This window comes from Helianthus annuus, chromosome 8 (assembly GCF_002127325.2).
Source record: "Helianthus annuus cultivar XRQ/B chromosome 8, HanXRQr2.0-SUNRISE, whole genome shotgun sequence".
Classification (NCBI taxonomy): Eukaryota; Viridiplantae; Streptophyta; class Magnoliopsida; order Asterales; family Asteraceae; genus Helianthus; species Helianthus annuus.
The window spans coordinates 76,897,411-76,922,977 of NC_035440.2; the positions used below are offsets into that span (position 1 = coordinate 76,897,411).

The 25,567-nt window shown below is 36.2% G+C and overlaps 2 protein-coding genes across 2 annotated transcripts; one reads left to right on the forward strand and one right to left on the reverse strand.

Annotated features, from left to right (window-relative positions):
• Positions 1 to 927: 927 nt before the first annotated feature.
• LOC110897188 (auxin transporter-like protein 1) lies at positions 928 to 12,611 on the reverse strand. The gene is made up of 3 exons (XM_022144009.2): positions 12,384 to 12,611; positions 12,097 to 12,282; positions 928 to 996 (listed from the first exon to the last, which is right to left on the reverse strand). Exons 1-3 carry the CDS (start codon positions 12,519 to 12,521, stop codon positions 928 to 930), a joined length of 393 nt encoding a protein of 130 aa, XP_021999701.2. The 5' UTR covers positions 12,522 to 12,611.
• Positions 12,612 to 17,629: 5,018 nt separating this feature from the next.
• Positions 17,630 to 24,652, forward strand: LOC110923133 (plastidal glycolate/glycerate translocator 1, chloroplastic). Its single transcript, XM_022167312.2, has 8 exons — positions 17,630 to 17,956; positions 19,267 to 19,582; positions 20,250 to 20,511; positions 20,944 to 21,059; positions 22,749 to 22,858; positions 22,945 to 23,122; positions 23,205 to 23,334; positions 24,330 to 24,652. The coding sequence occupies exons 1-8, from the start codon at positions 17,684 to 17,686 to the stop codon at positions 24,478 to 24,480; spliced, it is 1,536 nt and encodes a 511-aa protein (XP_022023004.1). The 5' UTR covers positions 17,630 to 17,683; the 3' UTR covers positions 24,481 to 24,652.
• The last annotated feature ends 915 nt before the right edge of the window (positions 24,653 to 25,567 follow it).

A 25,567-nucleotide genomic window follows, 5' to 3' on the forward strand; every position in this document is an offset into this window, starting at 1 on the left:
TTGAGCCTTGTGGTTGTGGGTGAGTAGAAGATGATTGAACCATAGTTGGAAAAAAATGTAAAAGTGGTGGAATTGTGGTAGAGGGGTTGAAGGTAAGAGTAGGATCAACTTGGGCAGTAATCGGTGGTGTGGTATTGGTTGGTGTAACTTCATGAGGTGGAGTAGGATTGGTAGTGGTATTAGGCATGGTGGTATTTGGTGAAGGTTGTGTTGATGTAGGAATGAATGATGAGGTCATTTGACCTGTTGTAGGTGGGATTTGTGAATCAGCCATAATGTTTCTTGGTGTAATGGGTGAAGTGGGTGAACCAATGATCTTGTTTTCTCGTACCAAAACTCTATTTTGCCTTAGCGTTCTTTCAATTTCCGGATCGAACGATAGTGGTGACGACTTGTGAGAGCCTCTAGTATGCATACACTTGTAGTACCTGCACACTAAACACAACCAGCATAAACTCGAAAATAACAAAACAAAACTATTAAACTAACACACGTTGCGCACTAGTCCCCGGCAACGGCGCCAAAATTTGACGTGATGTCGTGGTCACAATCAAATTTAATCTAATTACTACTAACAGCTAGCGGTAAGTGGGTATCAAAACAGGGAGTTTGTGGAATATGTGTTATTTAGAAGTGTATCTAAGTTAACTAAGATTAAACTAATTGCGATAAAAGTAAATTCAAGAGTTTGGATTGTTTGATTTTAAAACTAAGATTACTAATTAAATTGCGAATTAAGAATTGGTTTTGTAAACAATTTAGAGACCAATGACCATCCTAAGTTTCCAGTTTGCTTTGACATTCATGCTAATATTCAACTAGAAAGAACCACATAGACATGGTTCATGTGTTATTACTTGTCGTGATGAAAGGGAACTAAGTACTCGGATTCCTAGAACGCGAGGTTGTTACCCGATGGACAATTAATCAATACCCAATCCTAATCCCGCCCATGATATCTCGATTGCCAACGACACCAAGAACGTATGGTTTAAACTAAGATTAACATACAAATTAACAATTTACGAACAAGCAAACAACACATCATAATAAACAAACCATCATAGCAAGTCTATTATTCTAGAAATAAGAATCAAAACAGAAATGTCTTAGACAAACCTTCAACCTAGGATGATCACCATAAGTTTAGCTACTCATGACTTGGACAATCATCATCACCATAAGATGTTTTGAAATTGTTTCAAGCTCTCAAGAACACCCAAAATTCGCCTCTAGACTGCTAGTAACCGAATGGGATTGATTGTAATTGAAAAGACACAATAAAACATCATAAAATAGGGTAGTTACACATTTCTCGCTGGCCTCCACCATAAGCTACGGTGGCCACCGTAGCTTACGGTGGCTTGGAATGGCTTACGGTGGGTCTCTACTGCCTTACGGTGGAAGAAAAATGATGGGGGCTTCCGTAATTTACGGTAGCTACCGTAAGCTACGGTAGCCTTCAGCATGCAATTTTTTTTTCTTCATAACTTTTTCGTTTCAACTCCGTTTTCTTCACCGTTTTCGCCTACGTTTTCGTAATTTCGTCCTCTATGATGTCATCTTCTTAATTTCCATACCAATAATTGATTTTTTTCATTTATTCTCCGTCTTTCAATCTCCAATCCGGTCGCGCCTATTCGAAGCTTCATTTCCACACTTTTATGCCCCAAATGTACCTAAAACACAAGCAACCGTAGTTATCTAATTCTAGACAATTACCCGATTAAATGTGGGATTTTAATATCGTTTATACCACTTAAGGGTTGTCCTATGGACCACCCGTCAGGTGTTGATCACCAGGGTAGTTCACGATCAGAAACAAATTTAGTGGTGTTGTAAACCGAAATCAATGGAAGCCAATTTAGGAGAAAATCTGCACCCCTAGTTCCTTTTGTACCGATTTAGATGGAGCTTCCTTTTGTACCAGTTTAGATGGAGCGTCTACGAGGAATTTAGAAGGTGGCATTCATTTTTGTAGAATAAATGCATCTACTCGCTTCATTTCTCTGAATTCCTAATTTCTCAGTTACAGAATTCATTCAATTTCTACATTCAAGACCAACATAAATTTATTTACAATAACAATTAATATCTTCTTCACATTTCATCTTAACTAGTTTAATACCCGTCCGGTGGACGGGTTACGTCAATGTAATTTATACTAACAACATGAATGAACCTATGAACATAAAGAAATAAAAGAGTCAGATTGCAAAAAAAAATATATATATGTATGAACAACGTGATAAACAAAGCTAACATATATTAAGTGTACACAAAATTTAACAACATGACAAAAAAACACCATTCTTTAATTTATATAAGGAAAACGAACATCAACGGTTACAACCACAAAACGATACAAAGTAAAACTGGTAGAGTACTCAAACACAAAAGGAAACGGTAGGCAAAACACATGCATGGTAAAGTACAACATGTGTGGAATGTCCAATGCTTAGGATTGTGAATGCAAGTCTCCCTGATCTGTGTACATTGTGTCCCTTTTCCAACACCAGAGCCTCGTAAGAGAATCATAAATATCACAACTAAGTAAGCATCATGGACAGATCACAAGTAAGCATCCAAAACAGTAATCCTCATCAATGGTAAATATATACAACACACTGTATGAAAAAACATTATGCCGAAAGATCACAAATGGCATGTAATCGGCCACGTATAAATGAAATTTCACTTTCCTAACCAAAGAGGGTGAAACATGTGTAATGGTTCTTGGTGTTATGAAATATATATTCTAAATTTTTAGTCAATTATCACCAATTGATAAAATGACAAATCAAAGTACAAAATCTCAACTTTAAGAACATATCTAAGTTATAATATAAAAATAAATAGCTCCACAAGTAACTTACACTTGCAATTGCATTGCAACAAATATTTGTATTAACAATGGCAGCCAAGAACCTTAAACGGACCAAGGCATCTGGCCCATGAGGATCGACCTGCCCGACCCATGAAACCCGGGAACGACTACCTCCTTCTAGTCCGGTTCTCAATTATGATACTTACAGTTTAATTAATGGTTGTGATTCCTGTAACACCCCAAAACCCGAATGTTTATATTGTCGTATGTTCCTATAGGACATATCATGAAATAAATAACTAGGCTATTTAACCTAGTTAAAAGAGGTAGCTAATAATAATAAAGGAATGAATCCTTAGGGGGCAAACATGTTAAAAATGGAACTTGAATGGTTAATTAGGGTTAAAATACAAACCCACACACATTCAGGTGTGTGTGTCGCGTGGATCAGGAAGGAGAAAAGGGGGAAAACCCCTAATCATCATAAATTTAGCAAATTCAAGCCCTAGATGTGATCTTGAGTCCATGCATGTCTCGATTTTGGATCATCCATGCATTCTTGAACACAAGGTAAGTAGAATTTTGGTGTTTGGTGACTTTGAATGTGATGGATTATGTTGTAAATCGTGAATTGGTATGAAATTGAGTATGAGTAGGTGTTAATATCATGATATAGAACCAAGATTATACATGGTTTGGGCTAATTTGATGATTAGAGGTGAAACCCATTTGTTTTGGTAAGAATGATGACTTGAATGATCATCCATGTTTAATTAATCATGATTGTTGGATAGGATGGGTTCTTACTAGAGGAATTGAAAGAAATAAGATGGTAATATGTTTGAATGTTTATGTGTGAATGATATATGTTATTAGTAGGAGGATTTGATGAATTATGTATGAGATTAGGAGATTGTGCATGAATTAGTTGTACCTTATGAATAGAAGGTTGTACACACACCAAGGGTATGATGAAATTATAGATAACTGAGCTTAGATCACTAGTAAGTGATTAACAATGAAGTTATCAAGTGGGTTTTGTATAATGATGATATGTTATTGTAATGATGTTTGAAATCACATACGTGTGTAAATGATTAAAGGATTTCGGTTAGGATTTGATAGATTAGTATGTTTTGAGTTTGAATGGTAATTCCTGAAATAAGATCCGTGTGATGAATGATGAACAAGCTAACTATCTTGAGAATGATATATGATAGTTGATGCTTGATAAGCGACATGGAAGCTTGGGAAGGAAGTGGGTCAAACGGGACTAATGCGCACGGGAAGCATATTCGGATGCAAGGTAAGTAAGCTTACACCCCCTTTTGTAGAATATCTATTCGTTGTATTAATAACGAACATGGTAAGTAAATATGTGAAGTATGACGTTCCGACAAGTATTTGATACAGGTCGGAATTTGTGGGTATGATAAGAAATTAAAGTTGATGTTTAAAAAGGGGTAAAAATGGACATTTGGAACTAATGGGTCAAATGGTGGAGATGTCACCATTTGGCATTATCGACTAATGAATGGTTTTGTCAAGTATTATGAATTTCCAGATTTTATAGTGAAAGGATCTCGTTGTTATTATCTAACAATTTGGTGGGTGGAGCATTAAACGAATCTTAGCATTGATCCGAGCAAGGTATGTGTGTTTAGAGATGTAGTTAAGTGATAGGGTTGGTTGAATGTGCAATGAAGTCCTTTGTTGTAAAGGATGGAGCGAAGTTGACAAAAACGCCCTTAACGGGTAAATTGGGCAAACGATCTTCAAAACTATTTAGAAATACGTTGTTTGATTAAGTGAAATGTTTTAGACAAGTTTGAAAGTGAGAAGTATGGTTTTGTCAGTCATAGACCTTAAAATGCGCAAATACTCTTAACGGGTCAAAATAAGCTCTTGAGCGAAAATGGGTTAAGAGGATGCAAGACATCCGAGAAATTAGTATTTTATGATAGACAAATGTTGAAATTATTAGGTTCATAAGAAACTACGGTCAAACAAACAAGTTATGTTGATATATGCATGAACGGGTCAAAATTTGGTAAAAAGGGTAATAAGTCGAAGGCTTAAAAGTCATAAATTTAAGTAGTCCAAATATTGGATTTTTACTCCATGTGATGGAGAATTAAATTACGGTCGTGTAGGAAAAAGAATCGGGTAAAACGGATTAAAAACGAGAGAGTTATGCTCGTTTCCGTGAAATCGGGTTATGCTGGGAATATGCAGCACCAGCAAACAACAATCTGATGAAAATAGGCCGTGGCGTAGCGCGACGGGGAAGGCCCCAGGCCGTGGCGCTACGCGAGTGGGTGTCAGTTTCGCGAAAATCGTTTATTTTAACCGTTGATGCATTGTGAACCCGTCTGGACCGTTTTTAAACACGTATAAGCTAAGAATGACTAATTTATTCCTTGTTTTAGGTAGTGTAGATACATAAGGAGGTATGTATGTATATATATGTATGAATATAGGTTGTATGTATGAATGAATGTATGTTTGAATGTATGTATGTAGGTGTGTATATAGGTAGTATGTATATGTATGCAAGTGAGTATGTACGAATGTATGCATGTATGTAGGTTTGTGTGAAGGCATGTAATAGGTATGTATGTATGTAGGCATGTATGTACGTATATGGGTATGCTCGTAGTTAGGCACGTACGTATATATGTAGGTACATATGTATGTAAGTAGCTATGTGTGAACATATGTATATATATAAGTACGTAGGAAAATATGCACGCATGTAATTATTGAAATTGAATATTGACAATATTAATAGCGTGCTTTGGGAACGAAGTGTAACGCAGGTACAATAAGGAAGTCTCACCACGGATTGTATAATCAGATGGAAAGCTTGAATGTAAAGAGATAATGAAATGAAAAGTCAACAAGGAGAAATGTTATTTATGTTTATAATGTGTGCTAACATTACGAATGTATGTGGTGAGTGCAGGTTGATCGGGTTACGGAGAATCATCAAGGAATAGAGATCGAGGATCGAGTCACAAGACGGATTGTACGGGAACGTTGGTGTATATAATGTAGTAAACTCATGTTATATTTTAATTGTAAATGAGTCGAATGATGACTTTCTGCGAAAGAGTTATGTTAAAAATGAAATTTTAAGTAAGTCAAGGTATTTATAAGGAAAGAAATTTTATGGCTTAAACTTCCGCTGCGACTTTTTGTCAAATATGAACTAGGGTCCTACAAGTTGGTATCAGAGCCCTGGTTTGAGAGAATCAAGTACGAGAGTATAGGTACTTGAACTCAAACCTGTGTGCTCTTGTGATAAGGAACCCGTACAATCCATGACTCGATCAAGATCTAAAGGTAGAAATGGAACGAAAACATGTATGTATGCATTCATATGAAGAAACTAACAGTTATATTATGTGTAAGGTAAGCATAACTGCTTGGAAAGGATGATCTGTGAATGCGGTCTAGAAACGGGATCAAGGCATGTGATAAGACAAATGGACCCCAGGTACGTAAATTTAACGTGGGGGCGTATGAAGTGGTATAAATAAGCGAGTGAAAGAAAATTTTAAATGAAATATAATAGTGATATGGCAATGAAGTTTTGAAAATGATACACGTGCCGAAACTTAATTCTTCGGACATAAGGTGGCGATTACACGAAGACACGAAACTAGTATGTGGATTGTGTACCTGGCCAGTACACAAGAAACATATGATGTTCCTGAGACCGTGATAATTGTTTCAGGTATGTCCATTAGAATTAGGTAGTAGGTGGACGTGAGGGTGAAGAGAAACGTAAGACTTTCAAGAATGAAGGTATGAATGATATGTTAGAATCCGCGAGACGGATTCGAAGCATGAAAGTAATGAAGTAGGAATGACCTGTTTGAATTCGCGAGACGGATTCAACACATGTAAGGAATGAAAGATGTGAATGATACGTTTGAATCTGTGAGATGGATTCAAATCATAGAAGGAAGAAAAGGTATGAATGGTACGTTTGGAACCACTGGACGGATTCGAAACATAAAAGTAATGAAAGGTATGGATGTTACGTTTGAATCCGCGGGACAGATTTAAAAATATAAAAAGGATGAAATTGGCCCACATCAGAATGTGCCGATAGCTTGACCTTGGTTGCGTCAAACGAGTCATATGAGTAAATGTAAAGTAACTGAATGAAAGAATGATCGTGATTGGCACGCAAACCTAAATTTTAAAACGAAAGGAAGAAGTTTCGAACAAGTTATGTGTTAACTGTGTTAGAAATCGACTCTTAGGAGTCATAATAAATGAAGGGCTACGACCCGGACAGTATTTAAAGTATGAATGAGAAGGGTGAGTTTTGTTAAGAATACCAAAATGATGTAATGAATGTCCTTGCAAGTAAGCATGAAAGGAACAAAGTACGAATGTGTACCGCTTTACATCTACGGTAAGTAAGAAATGTCGGTTTGACCTTGAAAAGTCAAACTACAAAGGTTGATAAAATAAGTAACCAAAATAAAAGAATTGCATGTAAGGAATGAAGTGTGGAAAATGTTATAGCATGTACGTAGGAAATTGTAAAAGAATTATAGGTGAGTAATCACCTAATATAATGAATGTTTGAATGAAAAGTGTTAACCGCTTATTTTGTAGATGTCAATGGTAGAACCCTCAATGTGATGAAACCAAACAAATTGGTGAACGAATGTGCATGAGTGAAAGCTCAGTACAAGGTTGAATGAAAGCTGGCCTGGTATGGTCAGTACGCGCGAAGGAGCGGATCATCTGGTTTACGGATCGCAGAAGCACAAAATGAAATCAAAGTAAGTATAATGTTTTAACTCATACCAGATAGATATGGATTTGTAAATTGAAAGCGACCTACGAGATGAATGATGGAATAGGTATGGTAGGGTGTGGAAATATTTGACTTTTAATAGTTGACGTAAGAAGAGAACGATGTCATTAAGAACTAGATCTTAAAAGTTTTGAACGAAAATGTCGGGTCTTGGTTGAACTCTCTTATGAAGAACCTGCATGATACGCTTGCTTAGGCAATTAATAAATGCATGAAATGAGAGTAATAGTAATGTAAAATGAATAGGATGATTTGAAAGTAACGTAAGGGTAAGCATGGTACAAATAACTATAGAAATGTAGAACGATGTTAACTATGGAGTTAAGCACGTAGGTGTGACTATGAAATAGTAGTTTTGGTGTGATGACAAAACAAGAATTAAATGTTATACAATGTGTCTATAGAATGAAATCTTAAAGGATGAGATGAAGGTATTAAATCTGTTATAAACTGATCATATGAAGGTAAGCATTATTATAAGTTCAAATAAATATGTATATTGACCTGTTACTAACGGGTCGAGGAAATGAGAATGTTATGTGGAAGTATACAATGGAAAGTATAGACTTGTTAAGAAGAAGTCAAGTGTATGAATAATTATGAAACGAGATAGGATGATTACTTATAATTATGATGTGACTATTAAGTCAAACATAGATGTGGGTGTGTAAGAGGAAATGAGAAAGGTTTCGGGGACGAAACCTTATTTAAGGGGGTAGACTTGTAACACCCCAAAACCCGAATGTTTATATTGTCGTATGTTCCTATAGGACATATCATGAAATAAATAACTAGGTTATTTAACCTAGTTAAAAGGGGTAGCTAAAAATAATAAAGGAATGAATCCTTAGGGGGCAAACATGTTAAAAATGGAACTTGAATGGTTAATTAGGGTTAAAGCACAAACACACACACATTCAGGTGTGTGTGTGTCGCGTGGATCAGGAAGGAGAAAAGGGGGCAAACCCCTAATCATCATAAATTTAGCAAATTCAAGCCCTAGATATGATCTTGAGTCCATGCATGTCTCGATTTTGGATCATCTATGCATTCTTGAACACAAGGTAAGTAGAATTTTGGTGTTTGGTGACTTTGAATGTGATGGGTTATGTTGTAAATCGTGAATTGGTATGAAACTGAGTATGAGTAGGTGTTAATGTCATGATATAGAACCAAGATTATACATGGTTTGGGCTAATTTGATGATTAGAGGTGAAACCCATTTGTTTTGGTAAGAATGATGACTTGAATGATCATCCATGTTTAATTAATCATGATTGTTGGATAGGATGGGTTCTTACTAGAGGAATTGAAAGAAATATGATGGTAATATGTTTGAATGTTTATGTGTGAATGATATATGTTATTAGTAGGAGGATTTGATGAATTATGTATGAGATTAAGAGATTGTCCATGAATTAATTGTACCTTATGTTTAGAAGGTTGTACACACACCAAGGGTATGATGAAATTATAGATAATTGAGTTTAGATCACTAGTAAGTGATTAATAATGAAGTTATGAAGTGGGTTTTGTATAATGATGATACGTTATTGTAATGATGTTTGAAATCACATACGTGTGTAAATGATTAAAGGATTTCAGTTAGGATTTGATAGATTAGTATGTTTTGAGTTTGAATGGTAATTCCCGAAATAAGATCCGTGTGATGAATGATGAACAAGCTAACTATCTTGAGAATGATATATGATAGTTGATGCTTGATGCTTGATAAGCGACATGGAAGCTTGGGAAGGAAGCGGGTCAAACGGGACTAATGCGCACGGGAAGCATATTCGGATGCAAGGTAAGTAAGCTTACACCCCCTTTTGTAGAATATCTATTCGTTGTATTGATTACGAACATGGTAAGTAAATATGTGAAGTATGACGTTCCGACAATATTTGATACGGGTCGGAATATATGGGTATGATAAGAAATTATAGTTGATGTTTAAAAGGGGTAAAAATGGACATTTGGAACTAACGGGTCAAATGGTGGAGATGTCACCATTTGGCATTATCGACTAATGAATGGTTTTGTCAAGTATTATGAATTTCCAGATTTTATAGCGAAAGGATCTCGTTGTTATTATCTAACAATTTGGTGGATGGAACATTAAACGAATCTTAGCATTGATCCAAGCAAGGTATGTGTGTTTAGAGATGTAATTAAGTGATAGGGTTGGTTGAATGTGCAATGAAGTCCTTTGTTGTAAAGGATGGAGCGAAGTTGACAAAAACGCCCTTGACGGGTAAATTGGCAAACGATCTTCAAAACTGTTTAGAAATACGTTGTTTGATTAAGTTAAATGTTTTAGACAAGTTTGAAAGTGAGAAGTATGGTTTTGTCAGTCATAGACCTTAAAATGCGCGAATACTCTTAACGGGTCAAAATAAGCTCTTGAGCGAAAATGGGTTAAGAGGATGCAAGACATCCGAGAAATTAATATTTTATGATAGACAAATGTTGAAATTATTAGGTTCATAAGAAACTACGGTCAAACAAACAAGTTATGTTGATATATGCATGAACGGGTCAAAATTTGGTAAAAAGGGTAATAAGCCGAAGGCTTAAAAGTCATAAGTTTAAGTAGTCCAAATATTGGATTTTTACTCCATGTGATGGAGAATTAAATTACGGTCGGGTAGGAAAAAGAATCGGGTAAAACGGATTAAAAAACGAGAGAGTTATGCTTGTTTCTGTGAAATCGGGTTATGCTGGGAATATGCAGCACCAGCAAACAACAATCTGATGAAAATAGGCCGTGGCGTAGCGCGACGGGGAAGGCCCCAGGCCGTGGCGCTACGCGAGTGGGTGTCAGTTTCGCGAAAATCGTTTATTTTAACCGTTGATCCATTGCGAACCCGTCTGGACCGTTTTTAAACACGTATAAGCTAAGAATGACTAATTTATTCCTTGTTTTAGGTAGTGTAGATACATATGGAGGTATGTATGTATATATATGTATGAATATAGGTTGTATGTATGAATGAATGTATGTTTTGAATGTATGTATGTAGGTGTGTATGTAGGTAGTATGTATATGTACGCAAGTGAGTATGTACGAATGTATGCATGTATGTAGGTTTGTGTGAAGGCATGTAATATGTATGTATGTATGTATGTAGGCATGTATATACGTATATGGGTATGCACGTAATTAGGCACGTACGTATATATGTAGGTACATATGCATGTAAGTAGCTATGTGTGAACGTATGTATATATATAAGTACGTAGGAAAATATGCACGCATGTAATTATTGAAATTGAATATTGACAATATTAATAGCGTGCCTTGGGAACGAAGTGTAACGCAGGTACAATAAGGAAGTCTCACCACGGATTGTCTAATCAGATGGAAAGCTTGAATGTAAAGAGATAATGAAATGAAAAGTCAACAAGGAGAAATCTTATTTATGTTTATAATGTGTGCTAACGTTACGAATGTATGTGGTGAGTGTAGGTTGATCGGGTCACGGAGAATCATCAAGGAATAGAGATCGAGGATCGAGTCACAAGACGGATTGTACGGGAACGTTGGTGTATGTAATGTAGTAAACTCATGTTATATTTTTAATTGTAAATGAGTCGAATGATGACTTTCTGCGAAAGAGTTATGTTAAAAATGAAATTTTAAGTAAGTCAAGGTATTTATAAGGAAAGAAATTTTATGGCTTAAACTTCCGTTGCGACTTTTTGTCAAATACGAACTAGGGTCCTACAGTTCCGGTCATGGTCATGTTCGGTTCGGTATGGTCTGGTTCTGACCCATTTATAACCCCTACTTTCTCGTAAGTCTTTACTATCTTACACAACGTACAAAAAAAAATTGGGAGATCGAAAGATTTTTGCGAACTTGAAAGAATTTCAAGTAAAAATATATCCAAAGATGAGAGCATCCTTACATGTGCTCTAATGACAACTTTATAATCATTTGTGAAGCTCGAAACTTTGCTTTTGCCACAAATTTACCATAGTTGATTCGTTTACATGACCTACAATGTAAATATTGTATTTTTATGGACCGAATTTATGCACAAACATGGAGTTTGAATTGATGAACACGAAAAGAACCTGAATTTACTTGCAATCAAATTGTCACATGTTGCTGCTAATCCACCATTGTCATCATTTCCATTCTCAACCAGCTGATTCCAACAATTCTGGGTGTAATATCCTGCAAAAGGAGCTTTCCCCCTAACACATATTTCGCCACGTGGCGGATATGCCAGTGGGTCGTAACCCATGTCCATATGAGCAAAAACAAACCTATGGACGAAAGTAAAAAAAGTAGTCGAAACTCAGGGGCGAAAATGCATTTTACTCTTAGTTTGTTCTTGATATAAGACAACATGTATACAAAATCAGATACTATTTTTTACTGATGTAAATATTGTTAAACCAATAGAAAATGGATTTTAACCTGAATCACATGAGTCTTGAAGCTGACATTCTCTTTCTCCTTTCTTGTTCTATACTCCACATAGAGAACACTGATGAGATAAGCAGTCCAGCTTCCAAGAAGACCATAAAACACTTGTAATATGATTCCTGAAAGTATACCCAATTGAGAGAAAGAGTATGGCAAAGTTAAGAGCACTTGAACCACCTAAAATCCAAAAAAAAAAAACAAAAAAGATCATATTTTTATACAAATTTTATACAAAGAAAGTACAATAACAAAGTCTAGTGGGTATTTTGGTAAATTACCTGGTTTGAAGCACAACTGAACCAAGCATCATAAGCAGAACCACCATGCCAAAGAGAGTTCTTGAACCCAGACATTGACTGTTCTACCCCTGCCTCTTGTTCCCCCTGTTGTTGTTCTTGCTCATTAGCACCTTTCATCTCACCAGGAACTATAGCTTCTTCAGCTTGCTTGTTTGGAATAATGTTTGCTCTGTTTTCTTACTCTACAAAAATCTTGTAAAAGACATCTGAAACTGAAAATATTACCCACTATTAAAAAAGCAGACAAAGGCTCCACCTTTGCCTTTATTTTGGTTCGGTGGCAGGAAATATGTAAATCAATGCAAGTAATTAATTAAAAAATAACACAAAAAACCCCACATAGATGTCCACTTAACACATGTACACACACCCTTAAATCTTGAAAAAAGAGTGATTTTTTGGTATTAAAATTGAGAAGAGAGTGACATTGTGTGTGTGTATATATATTACTCTGAATCGGTGGTGATGATGATGATTGCAGTTTATGAGAAGATAAAATTCTAAGTGATTCACTATAAGGGTGCCATGAAACTCTTTAAGTTGCCCGTATGGCATTGTTTGTTTTGAGGTAGAAATCTGACACTCTAACCCAACATAGATCTACATGCAAATCAGTAAAATAAAAGTGCTTTCAAAAGGGGAGGAGTAATGTTAGACAAATGAAAAGGTGAATAACCTGAAGCTTGTATAACATTAAATTTTAGAATAGAAAGTTCATATTTTATTACATATATACAACAACACTATCTTTTGTTTAGTTAGAACGTGTTTCAAAGTATTGTCACCGTATCGTACAGAGAATTCTCATATCAGACTCAAATTGAACTTGAAAGATTTTATAAAAGAACTTACATCATCCGACTCTTCTTTCTCTTCGACCTTTTTCTTCTTTCTTTGAAAACAGACCAAATGAGCATTGATCGATAAAGATGCGTATATATCTCAACCGCACATCATATCACAACGCCTAGCGGATTGCAAATTGATAGCATCAAAAACCTTTCCAGTAGAGCTTAGGAGGTTGTATCGCTGTAAGGAGACTCCTAACATGTCTAAATTAGACTTGAAAGCACCGACAAACAAACACTGGAATCATATTCAGGGTTAACATTGGGGGGGGTGGGGTTCAAACAATAACACAAATTTACTCAAATAAAATATTTTTTTAATCAAATTCTTAAACAATAACACCTCTGCATCTAACGGCGATGTGCTTCGACGCCTACATTAGCACCGCCGACGTCGGAACAGGTTCTCCGACAGCCTCTACTGAACTCGCCATCTCAATCCTGATCAAACAACAAACCCTATTTTAACACACACATCAATTTGGAGTGAGATCGGATCGAAACTAACCGGAAAATAGATGATAATTTGAAGTGAAATAAAATGTAAATGTTAAATTAGGGTTTACATACCTTGGTTGGCTCTTGAATTTTAACCGGAAATTACACACACACAAATGCTTGGAATCGGTGTTGCGACGAAATCGATGCTTCACTTTTACTTTTCAAAGCGCAATGGATTGATACAGAGCGATGAAGGGAATGGGCAAAAATGTAGGTTTGAGATCCCTATTAAAAGGAAGGGTAGGAAGTTATAAGAAACGTGAGGAGGGGACGTGGGAGAAATCAAACCCAAAACTGTTTGTAACCTCCTCATTTTAGGAGATAGAGAGAGAGTTAAACCTCCCTGCCAATATTACAGTTTTATTTGAGTAACATTACTTCTCAACTGAACTGAGAGCACTACCCATATTTGTAAGAGTGGAGATGATGGGCAGGAAAAGGTGAAGATAATCATCGGCCATCGAAACTGCAAAAAACTGCCCTGAACTGCCCTCTTAGCAGTTAATTTTGTGAGTTTAAAGGGCTGAGATTTAATCTCAGCAAGATCCAATGCTCAATATTGATTTCAAAGTTGGTTACACTTAATGGGTTCCATAGATATATATAATTATAGGTGGCGAAATCCCCAAAATGCCCCTAAAGTGTCTTAAATTTTGGACAATGCATAAGTTTACCCCCTCTAAAATAGCTTGACTATATTGTACATGATGCTTCAAGATTTGTACCTATGGCAAAATTACGAAAAGGGTAGAAAACCCAGTTCTCTTAATATAGTATTATAGAATAGATAAAACACATAATATATGTTGAATCAGTATTGTTTGGTCAAAGGTGTCGATTAAACAACACGTTGCACGCATTGTAGTTTGCTATTATACGTTGTTATTATTTACTATAGTTAAGAGGGGTCGAAAATACGGGTTGTCACAATGCTAGTATGAAATTGACTTAGTAAACAAAATGCCACGTTAGATTTGAGACAATCTTTTATACATATGCGATATAATCAAACTTGTATACTCGCTAACTTTTGTTGATTATATTTTAATACATGTTGCAGGAAAATGATGACGACATACAAAAAACTACTTAGGGTGAACTTGTAACACACCTATTAGTTTATGTTTTGAATTTCCTTATCGTTTGATTTTGTATAAACAAGTTATTGGAATTTCCTTTCCAAATGTTGTACACTTGTTTAGAAACGAAATGAAATTTGGTTACTTAAACTATTGTCACAATTAGTCGTTATGAAATCTTGAACAATCTCGTTTTCGTCTCGCTCCGATGTTTCTGCCATCGGTTGGGGTGTGACGTCAGGTTGATTATCGAAAATCATAATCTCCCTTTTATACAATGTTAATAAAATTAGAGATGAGCATTTTGATTTTCCGTACCTACTTTATGGTGTTTTTGAGACTGGTACTTTCGGTTCGATATTGATTCAGCATGATACCGATGTATTACTGATTTTCTACCTTCAAATAGTATGACGTATCGTACCGAGCATTTTAGATACCATTATTGGTACCCAATTTTGATGAATTTCAGTATCGGTATTTTTAATACTGATACAATTTAGTATCGGTACTAATATCGAGTTCATTGCAAATTAACATCTTACCTGACACCAACAAGGCCCAAAGCAATTTAATTAGCACCTCCAAAAATACCTAATCTCAAACGCCCCCTAAGACTGCGGGGAGGGGGGCTTGGGTTGGGGGCTTTGCTCGACATGTGGCGATTGTGGACTCCACCGGACCACCCAAAAAAAAGTGGGGTGTGGAAGCGGCGTGGGTTAGCGGCGTTGGGCTACCATATTGGTTTGGCTGACTTTATTTTTTTATATAATTAAGATTTATAAAATAAAATACAAACTTATATTTTAAAGAAAAATTACATAACGTCCTAAAAGTTAAAAAAAAACTACTTATTATCCTAAAAATAAAAAAAAGTAGTTAATAATTCCTAAAAAATTACAAAAATCTATAAATATTAAAGTGGGAACCCCCTTCGTGCCTCCACTCGATCTTCGCAATCTCCATTCGATCGTCGTGGCTTAGGACCCCCACGGGGACACGATCGAAACAAACTTTAAACCGATCCAGCTTTGGTTTTAGTTCGGCCCACTTGTGTTGGCAGGCGTTTAGATTGTGGCGATTTTTACCAACATGTTGTTGGTATTGTTGGAACGCTTGTCCCCAGTACGTGGTTTGACCACATTGCAACGTACGCTGTGTGTCGGATCGAAGTGACAAGCGCGATCTCCTCCTCCTCCGTCCAGTTCACCATTTTCGGTTTTGTTGTTTGGTTGAAAAAAACTGAAAGTTTGGTGTGAGATTGGTTGAAGAATTTTCTAAAAAACTGAAGGAGTGTGGGGGGGGGGGTTATTTATAGGTAAAATTTGTAAGGTTTTTTTGAAAAAAAAATGATTTTTACCATTAATCCGCCATGCCAAACGGCTATGGCTAACGATAAAAACTGAACACCAATCCTTGCTAGCCAGCTCACCCCGCCCTCCCCCCATGCCAGGCTTCATAGCGAAGCTGACTGGGCAACGCCAAACACAACACTAACACGTAGTAGGTTAGCAAGCGTTATCTGCCTTCCCCCGACCAACCAACCAACACCACCACTCCCCGAAGTAGTCCTAACTAGTCTCATGCCTCATATAACCTACAAATCTGTTGACTTGAAAAAAAAAGTCAACACACCACAACTCTCTCTCAACAAGTCATCATCATCCCCATCAAATCTCCTCGCATCCACACGATCCTCTTCCACTCTTCCCATCTCACCTCCAAAATGGTTCTAGTAAATTTACTAGTAAATTTTTGGTTACTACACAAAATAGTAGATTGAACGACAAAAAATATGTTGTTAGATAATTAACAAAGAATGTCATGACAAAAGAGTTGTTATATGTTAACCAACAGAAATCAAATGATTTATTCAATCAAAAACTTTAGTCAACAAATGACTACTAAAATGAATATTATATTTGAGAAATTGAATTCTCAAATTCAATATATCGACAATTCGATTTCTGTTGGTCAACATATAACAACTCTTTTGTCATGACATTCTTTGTTAATTATCTAGCGACATATTTTTTGCCGTTCAATCTACTATTTTATCTAACGACATATTTTTTGTTGTTCAATCTACTATTTTGTGTAACCTACACAAAATAGTAAGATTGAACAAAAAAAATATGTCGTTAGTTAATTAACAAAGAATGTCATGACAAAAGAGTTGTTATATCTTGACCAATAGAAATCGAATGGTCGATATATTGAATTTGAGAATTCAATTTCTCAAATATAATATTCATTTTAGTAGTCATTTGTTGACTAAAGTTTTTGATTGAATAAATCATTTGATTTCGATACTGTTTAATCGATTTGTATACGTTTTTTAAAAACAGATGTTTATAAAAATGCTTAAGGAGAGATTAACATAAATATTTCGAAGTAATTTAACAGTTAGAATAGAATATACCTTTCCTTCTTATCCGGCTAAGTAAAACGGCTATGGCTAACGGTAAAAAATGAACACCAATCCTGGCTAGCCAGCTCACCTCGCCCTCTCCCCACGCCAGGCTTCATAGCGAAGCTGATTGGGCAACGCCAAACCCAACACTGGCACATAGTAGGTTAGCAAGCGTTATCTAGCTTCCCCCGACCAACCGACCAACCGACCAACACCACCACTCCCCGGAGTAGTCCTAACTAGTCTCATGCCTCATATAACCTACAAATCTGTTGACTTAAAAAAAAGTCAACACACCACAACTCACTCTCAACAAGTCATCATCATCCCCATCAAATCTCCTCGCATCCACACGATCCTCTTCCACTCTTCCCATCTCACCTCCAAAATGTTTTCACCTTCTCGTCTTCACTCTCCTGATCCATCACCACTCCATCAATGGCCGCATCCTCCATTGTTTCCTGCAACTATCTCCTCCACAAACGCCCCCTCAAATTACCCCCAATTTCTTCCAAACATCCCCACAACGCAAACCCACCAAACCCATCTCTCAAATCTTCCAAAATGTCCCAAATTTCTGCCCCAATTTCAGCTCAGGGGTCTCAGTGCAGGCTTTTGCAACTGGGTGGCCAAAGAAGTCACTCCAATCGGATCGTTTTGGTGAAATCTGGGGGCTCGGATAGTAGTATTACGACTAATATTATAAACACTGTATGTGAAAATGTCTCATTGAATATGGGTTTTGTTTGTAGGTCTTCTTTGTTTTAGATTGTAGCTTTACCTTAACTGTGCTACCAACTGTTTGTGAAAATGCCTCAGTGAATTTCAAGTTTGTTTGTGGGTCTTTTTTAGACAGTAGCCTTGAATATGCTACAAACTGTATATGAAAATGCCTCATTGAATCTCGGTTTTGTTTGTGGGTGTTTATTGTTTAGGGTAGAGCATTATTTTGAATATGCTATGTTTGTGAAAATGCCTCATTATCCCTCCCCCCCCCCCCCCCCCCCAAAAAAAAAAAAAAAAAAAAAACACACACACACAGTAGTAGGTCCACCAGGCTACAAAGTGTTTGTGAAAATGCCTGAGTGAATATCAGTTCTGTTTTCGGTCTTTTTTGTTTTAGGTATTAGCATTACTTTGAATATACTACAAACTGTTTGTGAATATCTGGCGTTTCCACGTCGGTTGTAGAGAGTCAAAGTGGGGTGTCCTTTTTGGTAGGCCAGGGCATGTGTTGCAGCTCATTTGGTATGGCGGGCACGTTTGTTAGTGGGTCTTTTTTGTCTTTGATAGTAGCATCACTTTGAATATACTACAAACTGTTTGTGAAAATGCCCCAGTGAAAATCGGTTTTGTATGTGGCTCTTTTTTGTGTTAGGTAGTAGCATTACTTTAAATATATCACAAACTGTTTGTGAAAATGCCTCAGAGAATATCAGTATTGTTTGTGGGTCTTCTTTGTTTTAGATTGTAGCATTACCTTGATGGCTTGACCGTACTACAAACTATTCGTGAAAATGCCGAATATCAATTTTGTGGGTCTTTTTTGTTTTAGATTGTAGTACTACCTCGAATATACTACAAACTGGTTGTGAAAATGCCTCATTTAGGGCTGAGCCAGTGTGGGCTCGTGTTCGGCTTGTTTATTTTAACGAGTTGAAATGTTAGAGCTCTAGCCCAGCTCATCAAAAGCTTGAGCCTGCTTGTGGCTCGTTGAGCCAGCTCATTCCAACTTGTTTATTTTTAAAAGTTTTTGAAGTTTTTTATTTATTACACATATTAAAATACACATAATGCAGAATTTATTAACAATTTACAATTTCTATTTATTAAAGTTATAATTTAAACAAGTGAGCTTACCTTGGCTTGGGCTCGACTTGTTTACAAACGAGCCGATTTTGAGCTAAACATTTACATGCGAGTCTCGAGCTTTTTAAACAGCCTAGCCTCGGTGAATATCAATTTTGTGGGTCTTTTTATGTTTTCGATAATTTTGTGCTGAGTTTTTTTTGTTTCTTTAGGTATTGGGAGTAGGACATTTGGTTGTGTCACTCGGGATCATACTTGCAGCAGATAAGTACTTGAAACAGGCTTTTGTTTCGGCGGCAATTAAGTTTCCAAGTGCTCTGTTTGGGATGTTTTGCATATTCACGGTTCTTGTGATTCTCGATGTCACTGTTCCGGCAGCTGCTAATGGTTTGATGAACTTTTTCGAACCTGCACTCTTGTTCATCCAACGATGGCTGCCTTTGTTTTATGTCCCGTCGTTGGTAATTTTGCCTCTTGCTGTTCAAGATGTACCTGCAGCTTCCGGGATCAAAATCTGCGCCATTTTAGGTAACATTTTTGTTGCAGATGTTAAATGTGATAAAGAAAATAAGGGTGCATGCTGTATTATTTGTTAAGCGTGTTATAGGGTATTAAAGAGAACTCTATTAGCTGCCCATTGTATAACAAGCCTATACATGATCAATAAGTGGATGCAATCTGCTTTAGTTACAACCCTAGAAGCAAGTTTACACGTTTACTAAACTGCAGTATTGTAAGAATCGCTAGGTGTTAGTCGGCCGGTGGGGTACGGACTAGCGATTAATCGGGATTAATCAGGATTAATTGGATTGGGATTTTTATATGTAATCTTCAGTTTTATATATACATACATTTTATGTGTATTTTTTTAGCAAGACAGATTTTATTATTTTAACCCCTCATTGGTTCATTTTTTTAAGTAGACAAGATTAATCACCAAAATTTACAAGTTTTGACCGGAAAATGGCCGGAATTTGTCTGGAACCGCCGATTAGGACTACCTAGGGCCGTCATTGACCGTCTAGTGATTAACAAGCCGATTAGAGGGAAAGTACTCGATGAACCTCCGACTAGCGATTAATTGGGATTTTTACAACCATGCTAAATTGTATTGTGTCCAAGGTTTTAATGTATAAAAACTTGGAAAAGTATATAGTCGATGTGTATCTTTGACATTTTTCTTTGTTGTTTACAGTTGGAGGGTGGCTAGCTTCATGTGCAGCTGCAGGATATTCAGCTATAGCCGTTAGAAAAATGGTGAAAACCGAAATGGTTCCCGCTGAACCTATGGCAAAACCGTCACCTTTCTCTTCACTGGAGTTGGTTGCATGGAGTTTGATTTCCGTTGCATCGTTTGTTGCAGCCCTTAAGTACCCTGAATTACTTGGAACAAATGCTAGAACATGTTTGCCGTTCTTGCTAGGATCCACTGTGATAGGCTACATAGTTGGTACTGGGTATAACTCGTGTTTCTTGAGCTTCATTCCATTCAACAATTGATCGGTTTTTTTCTGTAATGTTTGAGCAAAGTAAACGGATGGTCCCTGCGGTTTACCAAAATTTTGGATTTGGTCCCCAGCTTTCCAAAAAGTACACAAATGGTCCCTGTGGTTTGCACTTTGTAACGCATTTAGTCCCCAAACTTTTCCAAAAGTACATGGATGGTCCCTGTGGTTTGCACTTCGTAACGCATTTAGTCCCTAACTTGGACATGCTAAAACCTTTAGATTTGTTGGCTGGGGATTAGATGCAATACAAATTGAACATCACAGGGACCATTCGTGTACTTTTGGAAAGCTAGGGACCAAATCCAAAATTTTGGAAAACCACAGGGACCATCGGTGTACTTTACTCTTATTGTTTCTTATTGGCTGATGTATCTTCACCAGGTTGCCAGCTGGTTTGAGGAAGGTGTTTCACCCAATCATCTGTTGCGCACTGGCGGCAGATCTTGCGGCGTTTGCTTTTGGATATTTTTCAAAGGCTGGATTTTATCCAATTCTTGGTACATACCGTGCTTGTTTCTTGTTTACTTGTCTTCCTCCATGCATCACATGTTGCTATATTTGGCTATTTGCTAACCTCTAGATGTGGCAAAATGGGCGGGTTGGCTCGGGTCACGATGAACCGCAAACAGTTTCTTCTTCTTATTTTGTAATTTATTAAGGCAGTAGATATGATTATAAGTTCTATATTGTTGCAAAGGTTTTTTGTGAAGAAAGCGAATTAGGAGGCAAAATGCATATATATATATATATATATATATATATATATATATATATATATATATATATATATATATATATATATATATATATAAGGGTTAGGATGGTGTGAGAATCACTAGGGTAATTGAGACTATTGAGAACAATTCTGAACCAACATTTTTCTAAGCAAAAGATGCAATTTTTTTGGAACTGTACACATGTGTATATTGTCAATCTTTAATTATACATATGTGTATATACGTGTTTAATATTGAAAGATAAGTATTGTACATCTATGTTTGATAATGTACATATACATATACATATAGGGTAAGGTTCATGCGAGAACCACCTTTATTGCGAGAACCGCGAGAACCAACGTGAACACAAGCTAAAATAGCTAAAAAACCCTAAAAAAACCTAACCCCCACCCCCCCACCCCCCAAAAACCTAAACCCCCCCCCCCCCCCAAAAAAAAAACCTAACCCCCCCCCCCCCCCAAAAAAAAACCTAACCCCCCCCCCCCCCCAAAGCTAAATGCTAAAAACTAAAACCCTCAAAAAACCTAAAAAAAACCTAACCCCCCCCCAAAAAAACCTAAACCCCCCTCCCCCACCCCCCAAAAACCTAAACCCCCCCCCCCCCCCCAAGCTAAAATGCTAAAAACTAAACCCCCCAAAAAACCTAAAAAATCTAAAAAAAATAAAAAAAAAATCTAAAATTTTTTTTTTATTTTTTTACTATTTTTTATGTTCAAATCGCTACTTTTAGTAGCCAAAAAAAAAATTTTTTTTTTTTTAAAAAAAAAAAATTTAAAAAAAAAAAATTTTTTTTTTTTGGATACTAAAAGTAGCGATTTTTATATAAAAAATAGTAAAAAAATAAAAAAAAATTTTTTTGGGTGTTTTTTAGATTTTTTTAGGTATTACTGTTTGTGTTCACACTGGTTCTCGCGGTTCTCGCAATAAAGGGTGGTTCCTAACGGATCTTTGTCCTATACATATACATATACATATACATATACATATACATATACATATACATACAAATGTGTATAAATGATTGTGCATATATGTATATAAAGGAAGATTATGGTTTTGAACATGTTTTTTCTAGTGTACATATGTGTGAATACATTTTTGAAATTGAAAAATAAGTAATCGTACATATATGTGTATAATTCAAAAAAAAAAAAAAAAAAAAAACTTAAAAAGGTGCGATAACAGTAAAATAGTATTTTTTTAGTCTAGAGAAAATGTGTGGTCCAGAATGGTTCCCATGGTTCTCAATTACCATGTGTTTCTCTTAGGATCCCTACCCTATAGGCCTATACACGCACACACACACACTTTGACTGACTTTTGACCCATATAGGCCATTTTTTTAAATTTCATGGACCGCTAATATCTAAAACCTCCATTTGCAAAGTATATTATGTTTTCCGCTTGTCTTTGCTTTATGTTAAACCTTTGAATTAACTTACACAGGATATTACCTTACAAAAGTCTCATCGAACCCCGGAGCCGGTGACATTTTGATGGGGTTTTTGGGATCCGTTATCCTGTCGTTCGCCTTCTCGATGTTCAAACAACGAAAGGTAAACTGAGCATTCGATACAATAATATCAAACTACTTAAAGTAATTTCCAACACATTGAAGTCTGACTTCTGTCTGTGTTGGTAGCTTGTTAAACGTCATGCGGCTGAGATCTTCACATCAATCACCATAGCAACGTTATTCTCTTTATATTCGACTGCGTTTATGGGCCGGCTTGTTGGGTTAGAACCGACTTTAACCATATCGATTCTTCCTAGATGCATTACTGTCGCACTTGCACTCAGCATCGTGTCACTTTTCGAAGGTTAGTAGCTTGATTTAAAACGTATTAAACCCCTTAATCTTTCTATTATCTGTTTGATATATATCATATGTATTCATCATAGGGGCCAATTCATCACTGACTGCTGCTGCTGTCGTATTGACTGGCCTAATTGGAGCAAACTTTGTTCAAGCGGTACTTGATACGCTCAAATTTGACGATCCTATTGCTCGTGGAATCGCAACTGCGTCTAGGTATCATTGTTTTTCGGTGACTTTTTTGTATAGGTGGCAAAATGGGTGGGTCGGACGGGTTGGGTGCACATCCAAACTGGTCATTTCTAATATGGCTTGAAACAGATAGTGTCGGGTTGGATTGCATTGACTTGCAAACACTTTGTCTATTTTATATAAACAATTAGTGCATGAATTATGATTACAAAGACAATTTTATTGCAATAAATCTGCATTATCGAATAAAATGATTTTGGAAGTTAGGGGTGTACCGGAAACCGAAAAACCCGATTTAACTGAACTGAAAAAATCGAACCACAATAAAAACCGAAAAAAAAAGAACTGAAATTTACGGTTCGGTTACGGTTTTGCACTTTATGAAAACTGAAAAAATCGACCCGAACCAAATAACCTAAAAATTGCTATTTTTTATTGTTTGTTATATATTTATTTAGGAATTATTAATTTTATTCTTCAGTGTTATAATAAGAACATTAAAATGTATTTTTGCCTACAAGAAATAACAAAACTTAACATAAAAATTAACTGATTTTCAAAGTATTATAAAAGAAAATGTCTTAATAAAAACTTTGGAGAAACAAAAAATTGATTAGAAGGTTAGTTTTACGTGAACAACATTAATTAAAAATGTTAAATATATTAACTTAAATGTAAACATCTAAGAAAGATCTTAAATCTTGGATTATACCTTTTATTTTTGAATCTTACGTAATTTGTTCCAAAAACCGAAAAACCTAATCGAACCATTTCTAAAACTAGAACCGAAAAAACCGAAAACCGAACCGTGCACACCCCTACTGGAAGTTGTATTTATTAAAAGTGACGTTGAGTGAACTTCAACCTCTTCGACCCGTTCCATTGTAGCTAAACGTAACAAGAACCCAAGTCAACCCATTCATAAATAAATGGGTAGACATTGCCAATCTCTTTTGAGGTTGTTTGTGATTCAAACCCATGGGTTGCACCTAATTCGGTACTTATGTTGATTGTTGCAGTGCACATGGATTGGGAACTGCTGCATTATCGGCAAAAGAACCTGAGGCCCTGCCGTTTTGTGCCATAGCATACGGTCTAACAGGTATTTTTGGTTCACTAGTTTGCTCGGTTCCGCTTGTCCGACAGAGCTTGCTTGCCATCATTGGCTGAAAAAAGTCAGGTCCTTTTTCTTGTATCTTTTTCAATTTCTGTAAAAGGTCAAAGTGTATTGCATTTGATTTCATTTATTCTCTGATATCAAATTCTTTTTGTATATTACTCCTTGAGTTATGGTATTGTTGTTCATAAAGCACCAATCGTTTATTAAAAGTCGATTGATGTACAAAAACCTGTCCAATGCTGTTACTTAAGTTCTTTAGGGTCCTCTTTCTATTAACTAATTTCAGTGCATAGTAATAAACTAAAATTAAAATACTAAACACTGAATTATTTAGAATTTAAAATTTCAACTATTAAGTATTAACTATTGGTATTAATAACTAACATTTCACTATTTCTGCGATTTGTTATTACATTATTGATCAATTTATTGTTGTATTTCTTTATGACCCGTCCACGTGGTTTGTCAAGAACTTTAAGAACTGTCTCAAATCTGACCAGAATTGCGTAAATCAATCAACTTATGGCGTTAGGAGCCAAGCCTCAACTGGCACATTGGCCTTGAGCACTAGAGTAGTTCATATTAGGATTACATATTTCCTTGGTTTAAAAAAGCGCGAGGCGCTTCGAAGCGTTTTGGTTCCAAAAGCTTTAAGCGAAGCTTCAAGCGCAAAGCGAGAGCTTCACGTATTCGAAGACCTTAAAATTAAAAAAAAAATTAAAAAAAAATATTGTACACATCAATATGACCTATTCTACTTGTTAATCAATAATAAACACAAAAAACATGATTAAAAAACACACTTAACACATAAAAAACATAGTTAAAACATCTGTACACATCAATGTTCTATTATTTGTACAATTCTATTTTGGAAATATAAAATCCATATCAATTTTGAAGTAAACTGCTTACAGATCTGACATCCAAGCACAGTGATGGTACTAACAAGTAACAACTTCGTTATATTTAAGTTAATTCTATATGTGACGACTTAAGGGGCGGACTTTGGAGCGATGCCGCGATGGTAAGGTTGTTGCCATGAAAATAGCCTCTTGCAGAAATGCAGGGTAAGGACTCGTAAATCAGGCCCAACTTGGCCCGACACCCTGCTCCTACGGGAGCTGTGTGCACCAG

Excerpts from the sequence above, each read along its gene's own strand:
- LOC110897188 (XM_022144009.2), bottom strand. The coding sequence starts at position 12,521 with ATGAAAGGTGCTAATGAGCAAGAACAACAACAGGGGGAACAAGAGGCA. Across the intron at positions 12,283-12,383 it reads TCAGTTGTGCTTCAAACCAG|GTGGTTCAAGTGCTCTTAAC; the intron begins GTAATTTACCAA and ends TTTGGATTTTAG. Across the intron at positions 997-12,096 it reads TCAAGACTCATGTGATTCAG|TTTAAACCATACGTTCTTGG; the intron begins GTTAAAATCCAT and ends TGTTAATCTTAG.
- LOC110923133 (XM_022167312.2), top strand. The coding sequence starts at position 17,684 with ATGGCCGCATCCTCCATTGTTTCCTGCAACTATCTCCTCCACAAACGC. Across the intron at positions 21,060-22,748 it reads TGGATTTTATCCAATTCTTG|GATATTACCTTACAAAAGTC; the intron begins GTACATACCGTG and ends TAACTTACACAG. Across the intron at positions 22,859-22,944 it reads CGATGTTCAAACAACGAAAG|CTTGTTAAACGTCATGCGGC; the intron begins GTAAACTGAGCA and ends CTGTGTTGGTAG.